The 17,427-nt window shown below is 41.6% G+C and overlaps 1 protein-coding gene across 2 annotated transcripts in view; it reads left to right on the forward strand.

Annotated features, from left to right (window-relative positions):
- Positions 1-2,289: 2,289 nt before the first annotated feature.
- Positions 2,290-17,427, forward strand: part of LOC117255246 (SEC14-like protein 1) — a 49,481-nt gene continuing 34,343 nt past the window's right edge. The window contains exons 1-2 of one of the 2 annotated variants that reach the window (XM_033623947.2): positions 2,290-2,668; positions 4,065-4,154. In XM_033623947.2, coding sequence (XP_033479838.1) covers positions 4,092-4,154 — 63 coding nt within the window. In that variant the 5' untranslated portion in view covers positions 2,290-2,668; positions 4,065-4,091. The remainder of the gene's footprint in view (positions 2,669-4,064; positions 4,155-17,427) is intronic. The other variant, XM_033623948.2, reaches the window with a different exon arrangement.

The raw sequence follows: 17,427 nt of genomic DNA on the forward strand, positions 1-17,427 counted from the left end.
AGTATAAAAAAAATGCAGTGCACTAATGGGTGTCCTTGAATGGAGATAATGTGATGCAATGCCCTCCACGGCCCTAAAATTGAGAAAATATGATGCAGTGCCATTTTGGTTGCCCGACAATGCTGGAAAACATTCTATGCACTTTTACCCCATTGCATGTAGCTGGTGCGCTTTTTTTTTTTTTGCCCCTGCCCCTCAGACAGCCTGAGTCCTCCACTGTCTATAGATGCAGAGTTCTTTAAACAGCAGCCAATCTGAGATCGAGTTACGGAGCCTTAGACAGGGTCTTGACACTGACAATACAGCGGAGAGAGAGACAAAACAGGTAATGTGGTTTCCGGATGATCACTGGATGAATAAAAAGCTTGCGCACAGACATCATTGGATAGTAGTTTGTTGTGATAGTGAAAAAGGTGAGGCCTCCCAGCTGCAAAGAACAGCAGAATGCCTTTTGTTTTGGATAATACAAGGTGCAGCTGGGTACAATGTGATGTGTCCTACTACAGATGTGGAGAGAAAATGGAAATATAAGGAGTACATGCTGTCAATAAAACATCAGCTTGTCAAATGAAACCTGTTACCTTTTAAGGCTTAGTAATTGTAATTTGTTGTAAGTGCAGCAATTCACCAGTAGAGGGCGCTGCATATCCATGTTAAATCCTCGCAAGTAATATAGTATCATTTCTTTTCCCATATAAACACAGTATTTTCTGTAGTCTGCTCTTGAGTGGTTGATCCAGAGTACGTTATCACAATTTACCACAGACTGTATCTGTAATTAATCTATGCATAAGTTTCTATACTTTTGAACCCCCCAGTAGGCCTCGACTTACATATTGATATTTCCAAAGCACAAGCACACCAAAGACAATTCTTCCAGAAAGAGAGATGGCAGAGAAATCAGTCACACATGCTTCCCTTGATGATATATAATAATATAAGATTATTTCCCTGTTTTTTGCCTTTATTGGATTGTTGAGAGTGCAGGTAATGAATACCAAGCTGTATATGAATCCGCGATGTCACATTATAGTTTTTTCTTTCAGCCCGCTGAGGCTTCTGTACACCCCACTTAATGATTACAAATGTTGACATGAACCACTGACCAACACACAACTTGATGACCTTTTGCAGTGACCTTGATTGATGGATTCTCAATACATCACATACTCTTTAAACACACACTCCAGCCAGACATTACATGACCATACAATAACTTGTTAATGTAACTGCTGTTGTTTAACGTTTGGTGTGGTGGCTGTACGAACTCAGCTAACCTGGCCTTTGAGACACAATCGCCTTACTGCTATCATCCACTGCCATCGCTGCTAAACCTCTTACATAATTAGGATGTGAGTGTATTTAACTCTGAGAACTAAACAGAAGCTTACAGGCCACACAAGTCCAGACAGAGTTGTGCAACCCTTGTATATGAAACACATAGCAAAATAAGTTTGTACATGCAAATCTAAGTATTTCTGTATTTGATTGTTAATCAAATACAGAAGGGGTTTTCACTTAATTCCTTTTAATCTTTTATTTTTATTTGTGACAGTTATTATCACACCATGGAAATACTTTCAATGTAACTTTTCACCGTTAGCTATGGTTTAAATTTCAACAACGGCAGAGGTCTTGGGTTTCAGGTGTGAAAACGAGCTGGTTCATATATAGGATCAGCACTTGTTTACAAAGCTCGTTTTACATGTCAGCAACACAGTAACTGTCAGGTTCCAGCATCAGCATTGATTACCTGTGGTGTAAAATGGCTCACACTGTCTCCATTTACACAAGTGTGTTTGGGGGTTTGACGTCTTGCCAAGATCACACACTTTTGAGGGTAGATGAAACCAAAGACACTCCTCCGGAAAAGACACACCACTTTCTATCGTTCTGAACAGCTGAAGAAAAGACACTTTGGTGTCACCATTACTTAACATAATCTTATCTGTGATTAAAGTAAAATTTACACTGATTTTACACATTTACATATGTTTGCCAGTCATTTAGATTTGGACACAGCTAATTTTTTTAACAGATAGGGTTGCGAAATGAAACTAAACTACAAATACATTGTGCACATCAGTTATCACTATAGCGCAAATCAGCAAACTCTCTGCAATAAAATAATAACGCCGTGACTTGCGGAGTAGGTTACGTTTCATTTTGACGACTTGCTTGGAACATCGGCGTCTGTCCTCTGGTATCCGTCCCTTGAGCAAGTGTAGTCAGCTGAGAGCGACACAGTTGCTCTGAGAGCTGGAAAAAAACTGAGCTCAGAAAACGGGGAGGAGCGACGGTATCGAGAGAGGAGGAGAGGACTGAGAGACATACTGTCCTCCTGCCGACACTTCATAGACACAGGCGTATATCAACACGGGACTGTTGAAGATATTTGGTCTATCGCTCTTACTATGCCCGCCAGTGTCGGGCTGTGAGGAGGACTTGTCCCAGGGTTAGCTTCCTAGCTACTTACTCCGGCTACATGGCCAGCTAGCACAGTAAAGCTAACCACCGTTAGCTTCTGGCTTCATCTCATCACCCAGACCCGGCGAAGTGAAGAGCCGAGGAGGGGAATGGCAAGAGTTTGCTCGGAAAGCCCTTTCAGAAGAAACAACGACTAACCAGACTAAACCAGCCCAGATTTCTCTAGTTTTTTAAATCACCGGTAAGCACCATTCACGAGATGTGTGTGTCAAGTTGACAGCGATTTAAGACAAGTTAGCGCTAGCTTGCGGGCTAGTCTCAATTAGCTAGCACTGGTTATGTAAGCTAACGTTAACAAGTCGGCGTGGCAAATGTTGTTAACCATTATCAAGGTGGCTGTGTTAAAAGCATTATAGGCGCCTGAGTTTCATTTTTCATTTTTAGCTAAAATCACAATGTGTGGATATTTAACCTTTGTTTATTTCAGGTGTGTTTGGGATACAACTGTTAGCGATACAGCCGATTCCTGTTTACGTGTTTGACTGTGTGTCACTTGAAATCTCTTAATGAACACCTCAGTAATTGTCTTGTTTTGACGTGTCTTTGAAGTTGCTGACAGATCCTGAAGCATGACGGTAATTATGTATTGCTGTAGCAACTGTTAGACGTAGATGACCGCTGAGGTTTATATTCAGTTAGTACCAGCCTGGTTATTATTAGTCTGCCTGCCCTGATCCCTCTGTAAGAAGTGCTGGGGCTTAAGCTCACACCCCTGCTCGCAGCCATGTTCCCATCACTGCATTGCAGGAGTTACAGACATGTATCAGCGTGCTGAACAAACACAGAACATGAAGTTAAAGCCACACTTTGCACTTCCTTTAAACTGCCTGGAGTAAGCAGAATATTTGTCTTTACACCAGTCTGTTTAGTTGTCAGTGAAACATATGTGCATTGGACTTTTAGCTATAATGTTCAAGTGACTAGAGTATTTATTTTAAACAATATTTTTTATATTGTTTTTACTCTCAGTCTCATTCTTCCTAAATTCTCCAGCATGTGGGATGTGCTGTTAACATTATAAAGAATGAGCAGCACCTGTCTTTTTTATCATTATGTAGAGTGCTGTTGTTGTTGTTGTGATGGTGGTGTAGATGTAACCCAAGCTTCTGAGGAGGCAGTAGATGGACCTAGCTTGGTCATAATCCCAGTAGTTTGCAGCAGAAATCCATTGCGGTGGTACAGTCTCTGTTTGATAAATGAGTGGGACATGCTGCATCCATTGATCAGTGACATCTTGGTCACGGTTCAGGAGAGCTCCCTTCTGCAGCCCATCACTACATGGTTTTCTTTTTCTTAGGGCTGCTTGCCAACACACAAAAGCAAGTACACACAAGCACATGGCATCATTCAAGCAGTAAGCCAAAACACACCTTTACTTAATTACACACTGAGTCACCAGTTGTAGAGCCAGATGCAGCTATAATGCTGAATTCTTGGCACTCAGTCAGCACACAGTTATTGTGAAGATGCCAACAGTGAAGGAAATGATGCCTTACATCTCATCTTATCTTTCTTTCACAAATGCATGTGATCATAAGTTGTCCTTTCCTGTCTGATTTGTTCTTATTTCTGTTCAGGTTGTTGGTGTTACTATAATCCCCACCATGGTGCAGAAGTACCAGTCACCTGTGCGGGTGTATAAGCATCCCTTTGAGCTGGTGATGGCGGTAAGTGTCTTTACCTGTATTTGCAGTCCACTCTGTCTTCATGAATATTGCATGCCATAGATGCAGAGTTATGTAATGCTGGCGCGTGGGCACTTCAGAGGTCACCCTCAGAAGGTAGTCATTGAATTAAACACCTTGCATGTGATTGGCTCACGGATTCAAAATGGTATTGTTAAAGGAAAACTGCATGGTGTGTAGTTTACTTTATGTTTCCACATCACCATTCTAATCCATGCCTGGTTCGAGTTAGGTGTTGGTGAGCTGCACTGGCAAGAGTGGCTTCTGATAAGCAGTGACAACATAAACTTCACAGCTAATATCTCAGATTAAAGATGCAGATTTGGGGCTCTCTGAGTTGCTTGCAGTGTGAACACTAGCAGCAGCCTAAAACAGGAGAGTGATTATCTAGCCGGAATGATAACTGTGTCAATCAAGAGGTTATCCCTATGCGGCACACAGCACACATGTCACGTGGGTTCCCTATTCTGTCGGGCTTCCTGCCATCTCAAGGTTTAAGATCTGTACATTGTTCACTGAGGTGTGGAACTGTTGTGGTGCTCTACGTTCAGCATCTGAGTATATGACACCGCTGTGCTGTTTTGTCAAACAGAGGTTCCACCTCAGATTTGGTGTAAAAAATTCAGTGCCTTGCATGGCTTTTAGCATCTGCCTTACTGCGTGTTGTTGTTTCAAGCATGAGATCCTATATTGAGGGCAGAGAGAGAGACTGTGGATTTGCACGTCCCTCTCTTTTCTTTTTGCTCTTTTTTAAAATGCTTTCTCAGAGGCATTCCTAGTGCCATCTATGCTTTTTCTCCCTGAATTTTGGAACTTGTGTTAGTTAGTTGGTAGTTGTATAGTTTGCCATGCAAAGCTGATAATCAGTCTTTTACTCCAGTGCTGTTGGACAGTTGGACAATGGGTGGAGAGTTCACTGGCTAAATGCTCCAGCAGCTAGCAAATAGAAAACACTAACTGAAGCCCCTTTTGCACATGCACTGCAAATCTGAAATAATGTATACATACCTGTAGGAGCTGTATGTGAGAATGCAAACATATGAATAGGTTAGATTAGATATTAAACAGTGCCAGTTGCCAGCTCCTATGTCCGATTGAGCTCATGTGTGAATTGAGTAGGGTAGTGTTCGGAGACTTAACTGCAAGTGACTCGGCATGTGGATGACTTTTTTTTTTTTTTTTTTAATGGAAAACCAGAAGAAAACGAACATCTGCAGGTGAAGAAGAAGGGTCGTTAACACAAAGATGGAAGCTAGATTGCCTAAAGCCCCTGACACACCAAGCCAACAGTCAGCTGTTGGTCAATGGTGGCCCGCCGGTCAGAGTCTGTTGCCCTTGTCAGTGCAGTGTGTCCCACACCATAGCCCCTCACTGGCCCCTATCTACTTTTTTTGGCGGATCCAACGTGTTGAATTGGTGTCTGCAACGCGGAGCCTGTTGGTGAATGAAGTCACTCTGATTGGCAATACAGCTCAGAGCTCAGAAGAGAAGTGGAAGTAATGAAAGTAAACAAAGAGCTAAAGTCAAGAGGGAGTGAGAAAACAAACTTGTTACATAAGGTCAGATTATTTTCCTTTAGCCATTGAGCACTTAAGCAGAAATGTTTCCTGATGGTTTGTGTCATGGTTCAGTGGTGCATGGTAAATATACTCTGTTCTCTCAACATTAGATTGTGTTGTTCATGTGCAAACTGTCTATCTAGCATCAAGACTGTCTTTTGGTTTCCCTTTCTGAATGACGAATACAGAGTACCGCTGTCTGCTGGTGTGGAGATTTATTTCCTCTCACAGCGCAAAATGTTGTGCTGGTTGGCCATCAGCTGTAGTCTTTGAGGTGTGTTCACATGCAGCTTGACATAACAGCCAGCTTTCGTTGCTGCTAGTTCTCTGAAATCAGTTTGGTGTGTCTGGGCCTTAACTGGAGAGACAACTTCTGTCGGTAAGGGCACAGGCCAAAATCGTCAGACAAAGTCAAAGAACAGCAAGACACTCTGTTTATGACCAAATCAAAAACAGTCAAGAGGACTGTGTTGTAATCCGCCTTCACATCCTGCCTCTTTCACGCTCTACTCAGGCGCCACCCCTCGCCTAAATCAAACCGAGTATTTCCAGTGACAGGGTAACTTTCGACAATGTCTGGACCTGGTTCTGTGAACATTGTCCATATTATCATATAAGAAAACAGCTTGATTGAATTTTGGAAGACAATGAGAGAATAGATTTTCTGCATATTTTGACACTATATTTCTTTTAACTGAGATGAGTTTTCTTTTTACAGTGTAAGAGAAAATAATAACATGCTACACCATGAACTATAATGTCACAGTGGATGGATGGTTTACTCAGCAATGTTTTGACCTCAGCTGCTGTTTGTCAGTAATGTGGTGTTAGTGCACGCCTGCAGAGTCCTGGCCTGATTATACAACTGTTAATTTCAACCGAGCAGTTGAACTAATCAAAGATGCTTTAAGTTGTGAATGACTTCCTTTTAAAGAACTGTCATGTGTTTTTAGCCCGCCAAGTGCAGGACAGGGGCTGTTTTTCTTTAAATGGAAATCAGCTTTCTACACCAGCAAGAGCGAGGATGCAGGAAGACTAAATCTCCTTAGCACAGGCTGGATTGAGCACTGGGCAAACAGATGGCTATAAATAGAGGGCTGGTACCTGCACCTGGGTCTAAGCATGCAGCCGAAGGGGGGAATAGTAATGATGGCAAAGCAGAGCTATATGATTTGTGAGCTGGAGTGGGCTTTTTGTAATGCGACAGGCTTACTTTTTGCAAAAACTAATTGAGTAGCCCTGGGTGTATTTAAACTAGGGCAGCAACGGGTAAGGTGGATGTTAAAAGTTGGGATACAGAAAAAACGTTTGTGTTGTATGATATGATGGTAAGACACAAGCAATATGGTCAGAGTCTGTAATGAAGTTTTGATTTAAATGTCTAAAATGTTCGGTTCAGTCAGTTTGAAGCTGAGTTTTGTGCATTTGGATTCTTTTCCTTTCTTGTGACTTTTCTATGCAGTGAGTGTTTTTGCAGACACTGCAGAGCAGACTTAATGGTGCGTCACAACACTTGCTGGTTCTTTTCATCAAAAACCTAGTGAAGTCTCTCCCCTCTCACTTCCTCTATAGCAGGTCTGTCACCATTGCACCACAGTAGTGTAACAACGTCCTGCATTTGTGGGAAACCATTACAAAGTGTACTGCTCATCCACTCTGTCAAAAATAATCACCTTCTTAAGGGATGCACCGATCAGGCCTTTTCAGTTCCGATACCAGTACCTGGGCTTTGGGTATCTGCTGATACAGAGCATGGATCTGAAAACAGTTTTTAATGAATATAGTAAGCTGTATGCCTCACTGTGAGGAAATGGCTGGTATCACTCCAGTGCACAAGGCAATATAAGGCTTGACCTAAATATTGCTTTCCTAATTTTCTAAAACAAAATGTAACAAATAAACACTTAAATATGAATTCATCAAAATTCAAAAAGTGACAGAGATTGTGACCTATGCTTGGGTATGACTCTGTCACGCCCAAGTTGACCATGTTCCAGTATAACAAGTTGGTAAAGCAAGACGTTGTTAGCAATAACAACTCTAGCCAGGTTAGCAATATTAGTTGGTCACAATGCATTATGCTGTATTTTGTGTATACAAACACCTTAGCAACATGTCCACAGAGGTTGGACAATACCGTGTGTATGACTGTTTTCATGAGACACAAATAAGACAGAAGTGCTAATATACACTACATTACTACAGCTTTGACTACTGTTGATGTGTGGAATAGCCATTTTGGATTTTGAGGTCATGGTTTGTTAGGCTTTTTTGACTTTCCGAGTTGGAAATCTGACTTCAGGGGGCGTTCCAGTTGAAATTTCTGACTGGGGCCTTGGAAATTCTGATACTAAAGTGCAAATGGAATGCACCATTACTTCTGTGGTTTCTGGCTTTGAGAGAGAGTAGCTCATGTTAACAAATACTGATTGCACTTTCCAAGGCCATGGAAATAACATATTGGGATTCTTAATGTAGGGGGCGTTCCCCTTTAATGTCAAGACCACTTTCAATTTTCAATGTGTATAAGGTGCACATATTATGCAGCCAGGCCTGAGAATTATATAGAATAGTTCCCAATAATATGCACATTACTATATAAGGTCATAGCTTAGTTCAACCTTGTTATTCTTTCCTCCAATTCCTTTGTCAGAGGCTTCTGAAATAATTGCCAGTAATGGCTTCTGCCTTCTGTCTGTTTGGGGATTATATTTGACATTTTGCTTTGAGGAATTTGGTGTTCTCTCTCCGCTTGACTCTGTTGTTTGGATACTGCCAGTTCTTTGAAATACTCATTTATTCTTCTGAGGGTAAAGACCAAGGCTCTAGATTCCTTCGTTAAAGCCTTTAAATGTATTCTTTTAGTTTAGATGGGATTCAGCCTGGAGGAGCAACACTGCTCATGACAGGTGCTATCAAAGTATTTCCACCTCTGGCTCACACTGCTGTGGCTGGAGCGTACTCTTGCATAAGTCATACTTGGATCTCAGATGCCCTTCAGCTGTTTTTGTTCTGCAGCGGTTACTGTACCCCACTCTGAACATGTTATTCTCACTATTCCAAATGTTGACAACTTTTTGGCAGAGTTGACACTCTGTCTGTTTGATCTGCAGTCTGTATTTTTAACTTCAGCAATTATGACATTACTAGAATTTACTTTAATGGCAATCAAGTTTATTCTTAGGAATGAAGTTACCCATGTGTACATCAAAATGGAAATAATAAAACAACAACATAAATTGAGAGCTAACTGTCAGCAATCTTGTGTCATTGGGTGGTGTTGCTTTACCTGTTTTGATTTAGGCTTGTGCTTCAGGGCTTTACATTTGAACTTGACAGGACTAGATGTGACACTTAATTAAAAATTCTGCTGTAGTGTTTCACTAAGTGATTTATTGCAGGGAAGCCTGATGTTGAAGATTGCGTGTCACTTTAGGGCCCAGCTGAAAGGACTGACTAGATTGGAATAGTGCCAAAGTGAAACATACTCCACAGTCCCCTCAGCATGTACCCCAATAGGAAACCCTAAACTTCCTTTGCAGATACAGGTAACTGGGGTGATGATCTTAAAAGGATGAAACGGTGGCTATGTACCAACAACAGCTGACTGGGTTTGTTTGAGCTTGCCAAAATCACACTGACCTTGATAGCCTTTGTATCATTTGACAAACTTGATTGTTTTTTCCTTTTGGAAGGGCTTAAAGTAGAGTGTCACTGAATAAAGGAAGTACAGCAGCAATTTAAAAAAAAACACCACCAGCTACAGCGGTCCCTTGAGTTTACTGCTGCATCTCAATAACAGGAAATGTAGTTGGTGGTGTTGCTGCTATTATCGCAGCAGCCCAGTTTCAGAGCCTCTAGTCTATCCTCAGGGAGTCACATAAGAATGTGAAATGCACAACACAATACCCCTCTTGCTGTTGTTTCGAGCATGAAGGGACAGTTGCCTCTGGAACACATCCACAGATGAAGAATGACTTCAGTAGCCACAAGGTGAATATAAAAACGGGCTTACCCTGGAATAGTAAATGACTGCTAACTTGATGCTGTCTGTTATAGTTGAGTTTAAAAGACAATAACTTGATTTTAAGTCCCTCAATTCCCAGATTAGTATGCATGCTGCAGAGAGAGGTAATTAAATGGGTCGTAGCCTAACCTGCTCCATGGTAACGTATGGGCCTAATCCACAAGGACAAAGTGCTTTGCTTCTGCCCCTGCCCTAGTAGAGTTTCTATAGGGGAAAGGACAGGATGTGCCATGCTAGTATAATGCCTGCTGGGCTTGTTGGCACCATCAACAAGGGGATGTTTCCTTCTTAGTGACTAAATCCTCTTTATCAGTGGCAGCACCACAAACAAATACATATACTTTAGGTGCTAAATGTAAGCATGTGTGTCTTTAGTTAGTTAAACCTTGAAATGCTGAAAAACTCAAAAGCATTACAGCTGTAAAGTTTAGTCTGGAGAACAACAAAGGAATTGGCTATAAGATGAGGAAACAGAGCAGGAATAAATCAACTAACAGAAATAGCATTAGAGGATTGACAAAAGAGAGGAGAATGAAAGGGAGAGGCAGAGTGACCCAGACTGTGTTAGCCACTTATTAGGCTGAGCTCTGCCCAATACAGTGGCCTTCGGGTAACATACGTGCAACTTCACATTCTTCGAATTTCAGCATTTCCCTTTCTGCGGGGCCTATGTGCTCTGTTGAAGTCAGGTGACATCGAAGATTGGAAGGGTGTGCTGCACGCACGGCCTCCTCAGACATACTGGAAGCTGTTGTTGTTCTCTAGAACAAGTTGTTACCAAAGGCTCATTAATGAAGCCCTTGGTGTATTACTGAAAATGATTGTTTCCTATAATCCAGGTTGCATGAGCTGCTCTGTCACAGCTCAGTTATTATGTATACAAGGTGTTTTGGCTGGTGAAAGAAACAGGACCAGCAGCAGAACACAATTAATTTTTTGAACGAAAACCTTGGCCAGCCTTATCAGATGACTCCTCATAACATGGACACCTATGATAGTACCTTATTTTTTAAGTGCTGTTACTGTGTTTAACTGCATCACTAGCTTTGTGTCAATTCATGGGTCACATAAATACCAGTTCTGCATTAGAATTTTGTCGCAACTCTTATGTTTATACTGCTCTGATCTACACTTAAAGTTCTGTCTCTCAAAAACAGTTTCATGTCAAGCTAATTTGACTACACAACTTTCCAAGTTGTCAGATTGCTGTACTGCTCACATGAGACAACTTGCTGTTTTGTAATCAGTAGTAGGGATAGACCGATATGGATTTTTTAGGGCCGATGCCGATACCGATTTTTTTCCATCACCCTTAGCCGATGACCGATTATGGACTGCCGATTTTCTTGAGCCGATATTTGGGGCCGATACTGCTTTTGCTCCCTCAATTTACATAAAAAAAATGACACAATGATAACAAATATTACAGGTCTCAAGTTTAAAATAAGAAACATTTATTGAACAGTAAAAAATACTAAAACAAGATGGAAAGTTGAGGTAGAACAGGTAGAATATTATTATTATTATTATTATTATTATTATTATTATTATTATTATTATGCATCCAAATAAAAAAAAGAGTTCAGTGCTCTTAAATCTTCCAGTAATGTCTTTATAAAATAAACAAATATTTAAGCTGAAGCATAAATAAAACAACAACTACTGTACACAGTAGGATTCGCTGCATGTGCACTGCAGGGTCTTCGGGCAACACAGAGCTGCCCGTGGATGCCTGTCTGTAAATCATGCCAGGGAAAAATAAATCCGCGAACCCACGCGCGTATCGGCCGATGCCGATACAAGTAAAAAAACTCAAATATCGGCCCGATATATCGGCCGGCCAATGTATCGGTCTATCCTTAATCAGTAGTAGTGAAGTCATTGTGGCTTTAACGTTACACCTTTTCTTCCCTCTGTCTGTCACTGTCTCTCTCTCCCTCTTAAACACACACATACACACACACACACACACACACACACACACACACACACACACACACACACACAGCGCTGCGTTTCTGTTATTAACATGTGTCTTCCGCTCTCAGGTATATCAGGGGAGCGCCTGAGATGCATCTGAGCTTTCAGTTCATGTCTTTAAACACTCAACACATAGCGCTTGAGTACCTATTTGAAAGTGCTGAGCCAGTGTTGGTTTGCCTCTGATTTCGTGCTTTTGTTATGGAACTCTGAAGTCGAGTCGTGTGAATAAGGCATAAGGAAATGTTTTAAAGTCAATCTGAGCTCCCATCATGCAAAACGGAAATAAGAACATGTTAATCAAGGAAGTGCATGCGTCCAGTAGATCCATATCCCTGTCTGTTTTGCCTGTCCATTGGTTAGATAACAGATCAAATCCAGCGGTTTTAAGCTCATGTAACCAGGTTTGAGTTTTGAGTAGAGAACATTTTTGCTGCTGTACTTGGGAGCTCTGATCTGTACAGTCCACTAATCCTGTCTTCTTTTGCACCATGAACTACTTGGAGCTTCTTGTTCCTTCTCTAACTGTCTATATGTGGGTCATCCCTAGCATGTATTTCCAAGTGTTGAACTGCCAACACATTGTTTTGTGCCTTGTCTGCAGCCGAGCCACTGTTTCAGAACTTGGCTTATCCTTCTGTCTCCCTTCTCTCTGTCTAGCCTGGCTAAGTGCAGAGTGACCCTGCCAGGGTGACATCCTGTCCCACCATGTCCTGACCCACTTATGGCCAGGTCTGTCTGGTTAAGGCTTTTGCAACCCAATTCTATGGCACAGCAGCATTACTCTGTTGTTTTAATCCAACTCTGAGCTGCTGGCTTGTCTGTTGCTTATATCACCTTATGGTCTCCTGTCTACAGGCATTAACTTATTCACCTTCATGTTGTCCTTGACTGAACGGAGAAATATGGTCATTTTATTCACACAATCTTTTCTGTCATGGCACTGTGGTCTGCTAAAACAGAAAGCACAGACAAGTAGAATGAAAGCTGATTACACTTCATATTAGTTATTCAGACAGAGCTCCTCATCGGATATTTAATATCAAAAAGGAAATTTAGTGTGCCTGCTCCAGTGAAGTGTTTGCTGATTATAGCTTTTCGCAGCATTGCACCTGTCTCTTGTGATTCAGAGAATTTCCATCCACTCTTCTGAATGAATCTGAGCTTGCCTGCAGTGTCTAATTCACTTACTCAGCGAGGTGCTGTTTGCCAAAAACAATGAAGAGTTATGGCCTGCATTGGGGAGAGCAGTTTATCTCTCTGCGTGCTGCTTCAAACAGCATTAATAAAGGACTGTACCAGCACCACGTGACTCCGGAAGCCTATGAGAAAATTCTGGAGCTGATTTCATTCAGCAATCGCCAGGACACTCATTCACCCTCATTCCTGCTGCAAGGTCGAGATGCTGCCCCAACAGCTCCCCTCCCCCACCCTGCTTCGCTCTGCTAGACACAGATGAATGTGTACGCACATACTTTCACTGACAATGACCCTGTATTTTAAATTGCAACCATGCTGCTACAGTGTAGCAGTGGAAAGTGACTCAATCTGTGCGGCAGCTATGTGACGTTATATAGTATATTGCGATAGTATTTTCTGGTTTGTGTATGCTTGCTGCCATGTTTTTATTTTAAAGTGGGGTTTTCTTTTAGGATTGATTTCTCGATTTCAGCTTGAGTTTGTAAAATGTATAGAAAGAATAGGTATGTCTTTTTTGAGTCTTATTAAAGGCAAAACATCCAAAAGAGTGTTTTTACCCAAATGGTAACTCTACCTTTTGTGAGACAGGACTACTCTGCAGTCACAGTTTTGATACAATACAGTGTGAATGGTAGGCGACAAACAGCCCACATACAGCTTTGTTGTCCTTCCCTCTCATATGTCTTTGTTTTCCTCTCAGCTTTGTATGCATTCTCACATACATCCCCTACTCACACATAGAGCAGTCCCCTAAAGAGTAGTGATCAGAAATCCCCAGTAATGCCGTCCCCCTTCTTCCCTCAGTTGTCATCATGTTCACTTTATCCCCTTTTTATATTGCCTCTCCAAGGTGGGAATTTCAGGGGTGCCCAGTGGGTAGAGCAGGTACAAATGCTGTGTCCTTGCTGCTGGGGCCACGGGTTAAATTCTGACCTGCAGCCCTTTACTGCGTGTCGTCCCCTCTCTCTCTCTCCTCCCTTCACACTTGATATACTGTCCTATAGGGCTGCATGATATTGGAAAAAACTGACATTGCGATTATTTTTTTTGCAATATATATTGCGATATTAAAAAATACAAGAATTTTCACCAGATGACACACACACAGACACACACACAGGTGAGCACACCGCATTTTCCTGACTGAACCCGACCCGAGAACGAGACAGTTATAACCGAGCCCGGCCCAAACCTGCAGCATGGTACTAATGGAGCGGAGCCTGTGTTGCGTTCAGCCGTTGTCATGTAAATAACAAATTCAACTGAAATAGGCCATAGCACAACACAGCAGCATGTCAAGTGGGCCAACCCCGAGCAAAATTTTTGATTTGTTATCCAACCCCGCAGCCCCCAGCTCTCCCTCTTGCATGTCACTCATTTTCAGTGTGCGACTGCAGCGTGTGCATGAGAGGGGGAGCGGCTGCTGAGTGCTCAGAGTCGGAGAGACGGAGAGAGAGAGGCGAGCAGAGCGGAACAAGAAGCTTTCTTCAGAGCTGCTTTTCTGAAGCAAAACAAAAGTTTACATGTTCTAAAAAAAGAGAAAACATCGCATGTCCTGCGATGTGACTATTGCACATCAACACGTTATGTGTATGACCCACCATGGGAGATATAAAAAGTAGCCGAGAGCGGTTAGCACCTAACTAAAAAAAAAAAAAGAACAGTAGCCAAAAATGCCTGTAGATTGGGAAAACACACGCCCCCAAACACCCGCCACACCTCTTTTGATTCTGCGATGCCGACATTTAAAATCAATCAACTCAATCAATCAAAGTTTAAAATCACATACTGGAGAGGAACGATGCTGATGTTGTTGTTTTTTTGTTTTTGTTTTTTTGTAAAAATGCAAAGGTGGCATGAAGAAGGGACTTGGTAGCAGCCCTTTAGCATGATCTCAGTGTAAAAAGGGCTTTCATTATGTCAACCTTTCCTATAAAGAATAAGATGCTCAAGAATCTCCACATTTATGAAAACATTCAGTAATCCCCATTTCCACTGCACAAAAAACCCCCAGGGGCACCAGGCTTTTGTATTTAATGGGAAAAGTTCTAATTGGCATTCACACCTGGGACAAATGACGTCGTAGTAGTCACAGGTGTTTTTTAGCTCAGGCTCCAGCTGGCTCTGATCGGCAGTGATGGAAATACAACACCTGGATGGATGCGGTAATTTTAGCTCCTTTACCAGTGCAATGCAATGACGGGTTGCCACAAAATACCATCTGTCTTGGCCCAAGCAGCGCTCAGACATCTTTCAAAATTTAGTTTGCACCAAATTTAAAAGAGATTGAACAAGCAAGACATAAAAAAGAAGTAACCATCTTAACATTTTTACTGGCCTCCACGCTGCTCTCTACTGTTTACTAGCCTGACTTCTAGCCCATTTGTGACATCAAACTTGACACACCTTGAAACACACCATTACAGTTTGTTCCAGAGTTTAAAAACCCACATACACATGCTGATTTTGTTTGAAAAGGAGTATAAAAGGTTTATCACAGTTAATAGAATAATTGGATGTTTTCATAGTGTTGGCAGAACGAGCAGTGAATGTGCTTTGCCAGCACATCTCCTTCTCTTACTGTAAAGCAGGATGTCAATAATGCTGCAGTTTCCTGTAACTCGTTGCTTATGAGAAATTCTCATACTGCAGTGGTTTGGTCCTGTGTGAAGAACAGTCAGGGTGATGAGTAGGGCGGCACAGTCAGGAACAGAGTTGATCATCTTGAATGTTTAAAGGGATAATGTGTTCACATTATGATCTCTGTAACTATGTATTTATTTCTGTTTTCCCTTTTAGTATTTGTGGTTGTAGAGGACATTAGACATGCCAGACACATTATTTTAGAGAGGCACCATCTACAGAAAAGGTGTAATTGTTACTATTATTTCAAATTAAGGTCTCTGTGGAGTGCCAAAGTGATGGACACATCCTTTTAAATACCCAGTCACACTTTTCTGAAACCAGCTACACTTGCAGGATATTAAACTTTTTGGGGGCATATTTCATATTTGAGCCTGTTCCATTTCATATCAGGATGTTTGTTTGGCTTATGTTCTTTTTGAAACTAGAATTTAGTTAAACCCTTCCTTGACACGTGTTGTCCTTTGTAAGTTAGTCTTGTATTGTTTGTTCCGTTAATGTCAGTAGTGTCAGTTAAAAGTGTCTTAAAACTGAACCAAAATAGATTTTGTAAGGCTTAATATCCAATGAGCAGATTCCATACTGGATTCAGATTTAGTAAAATGCCATGGAATCCCACAGAAATGTGGTCTTAGACATTCACTCTGTGTTGTCATCTCTCTCAGCAGTTCCTCTATATATTTCTAATGACCCGACAGTTCAAGCTTACTTTAATAGGGAAATATCTCATTCGGCCTTTCACCAACAAAATGTATATAGTTCAGCATGTCTTGTTCTTAGTGTGATGACTTTTTAATAGCTGACAGATGGCCATCCTGCTGCTTTCTATTCCCTGGTGCACACATATATCTAGTCATGCTTGCCTAATCTAGCACTGCAGTTTAGCATATTGCACAGCCCACCAAATATTTAGGACTTTACGTTTATATAAGGTCTATATATTGGCAGATTGTCCCCCTCCTCTCTCCAAGTTGGTAGTTCCAGGCATTTCTGCAATTACAATGTACACTGTAGCAGTGAGATCACTGGAAGGAGATAAGTGGGTGGTATGGCATGCAGAGACCAAACTCTCTATTGTTGCTTCCGTTCAATCAGGAGCTTGTTCCCTCTCCTACCCTACATCCAGTCTACACCTAAGCTTAGATGCATTCGGACCTGCTGGGTGGAAATTTTGCATATTGCCTTTCTTTCATCAGTGCTGTGATTACCCTTGATCTGCCATGGTGAATCTGTTCTGTCACACTGACACACATCCTCATTTCTCTCTTTAGATATAACAGCAGCTTAAAACATTTAAACCTGTTAAAGTACAGCAAATATTATGTTAAGCACTCAGTGAAATAGTGTTTGTGCTCTACTATATCAACACTGGAGGCTGTGTCCATAGCATCCCTCCAGTGTTGGAGTGGAAAACTGTGAAACAGGTTGGCCCAGCCATGGAGAACAGGGACACGGAGGCTCTTGATACATTACACAGTCTTTTCCCAGGAGTGGTTTCACCTACTTCTGCTCACAAGAGCCGCTCCCTTTTCAAATGCTCCTTCTGTACACATTTATTCAAAAGGTTATAATGAAACTAGTCTTGTTGACAAACCTAGTGGTTCAAACCGAGATCCTACTGCCATTGTTCGGGCCCTCAAAATTGTGGGATAGTAAGGATAATGAACACAACTTTGAATCCTTATGATAAATCAATGCTAAGTTAATCACTGGTAAGTATTGACTTATCACAAATGTATTAAAGGGATATTTCAGATTTTTGGAAGTGGGACCTGTATGGGATACTTATCCATAGTCAGTGTATTACATACAGCAGATGTCAGTCAGCACGCCTCCAGTTTGGAGA

Source organism: Epinephelus lanceolatus, chromosome 3, assembly GCF_041903045.1.
Source record: "Epinephelus lanceolatus isolate andai-2023 chromosome 3, ASM4190304v1, whole genome shotgun sequence".
NCBI lineage: Eukaryota > Metazoa > Chordata > Actinopteri > Perciformes > Serranidae > Epinephelus > Epinephelus lanceolatus.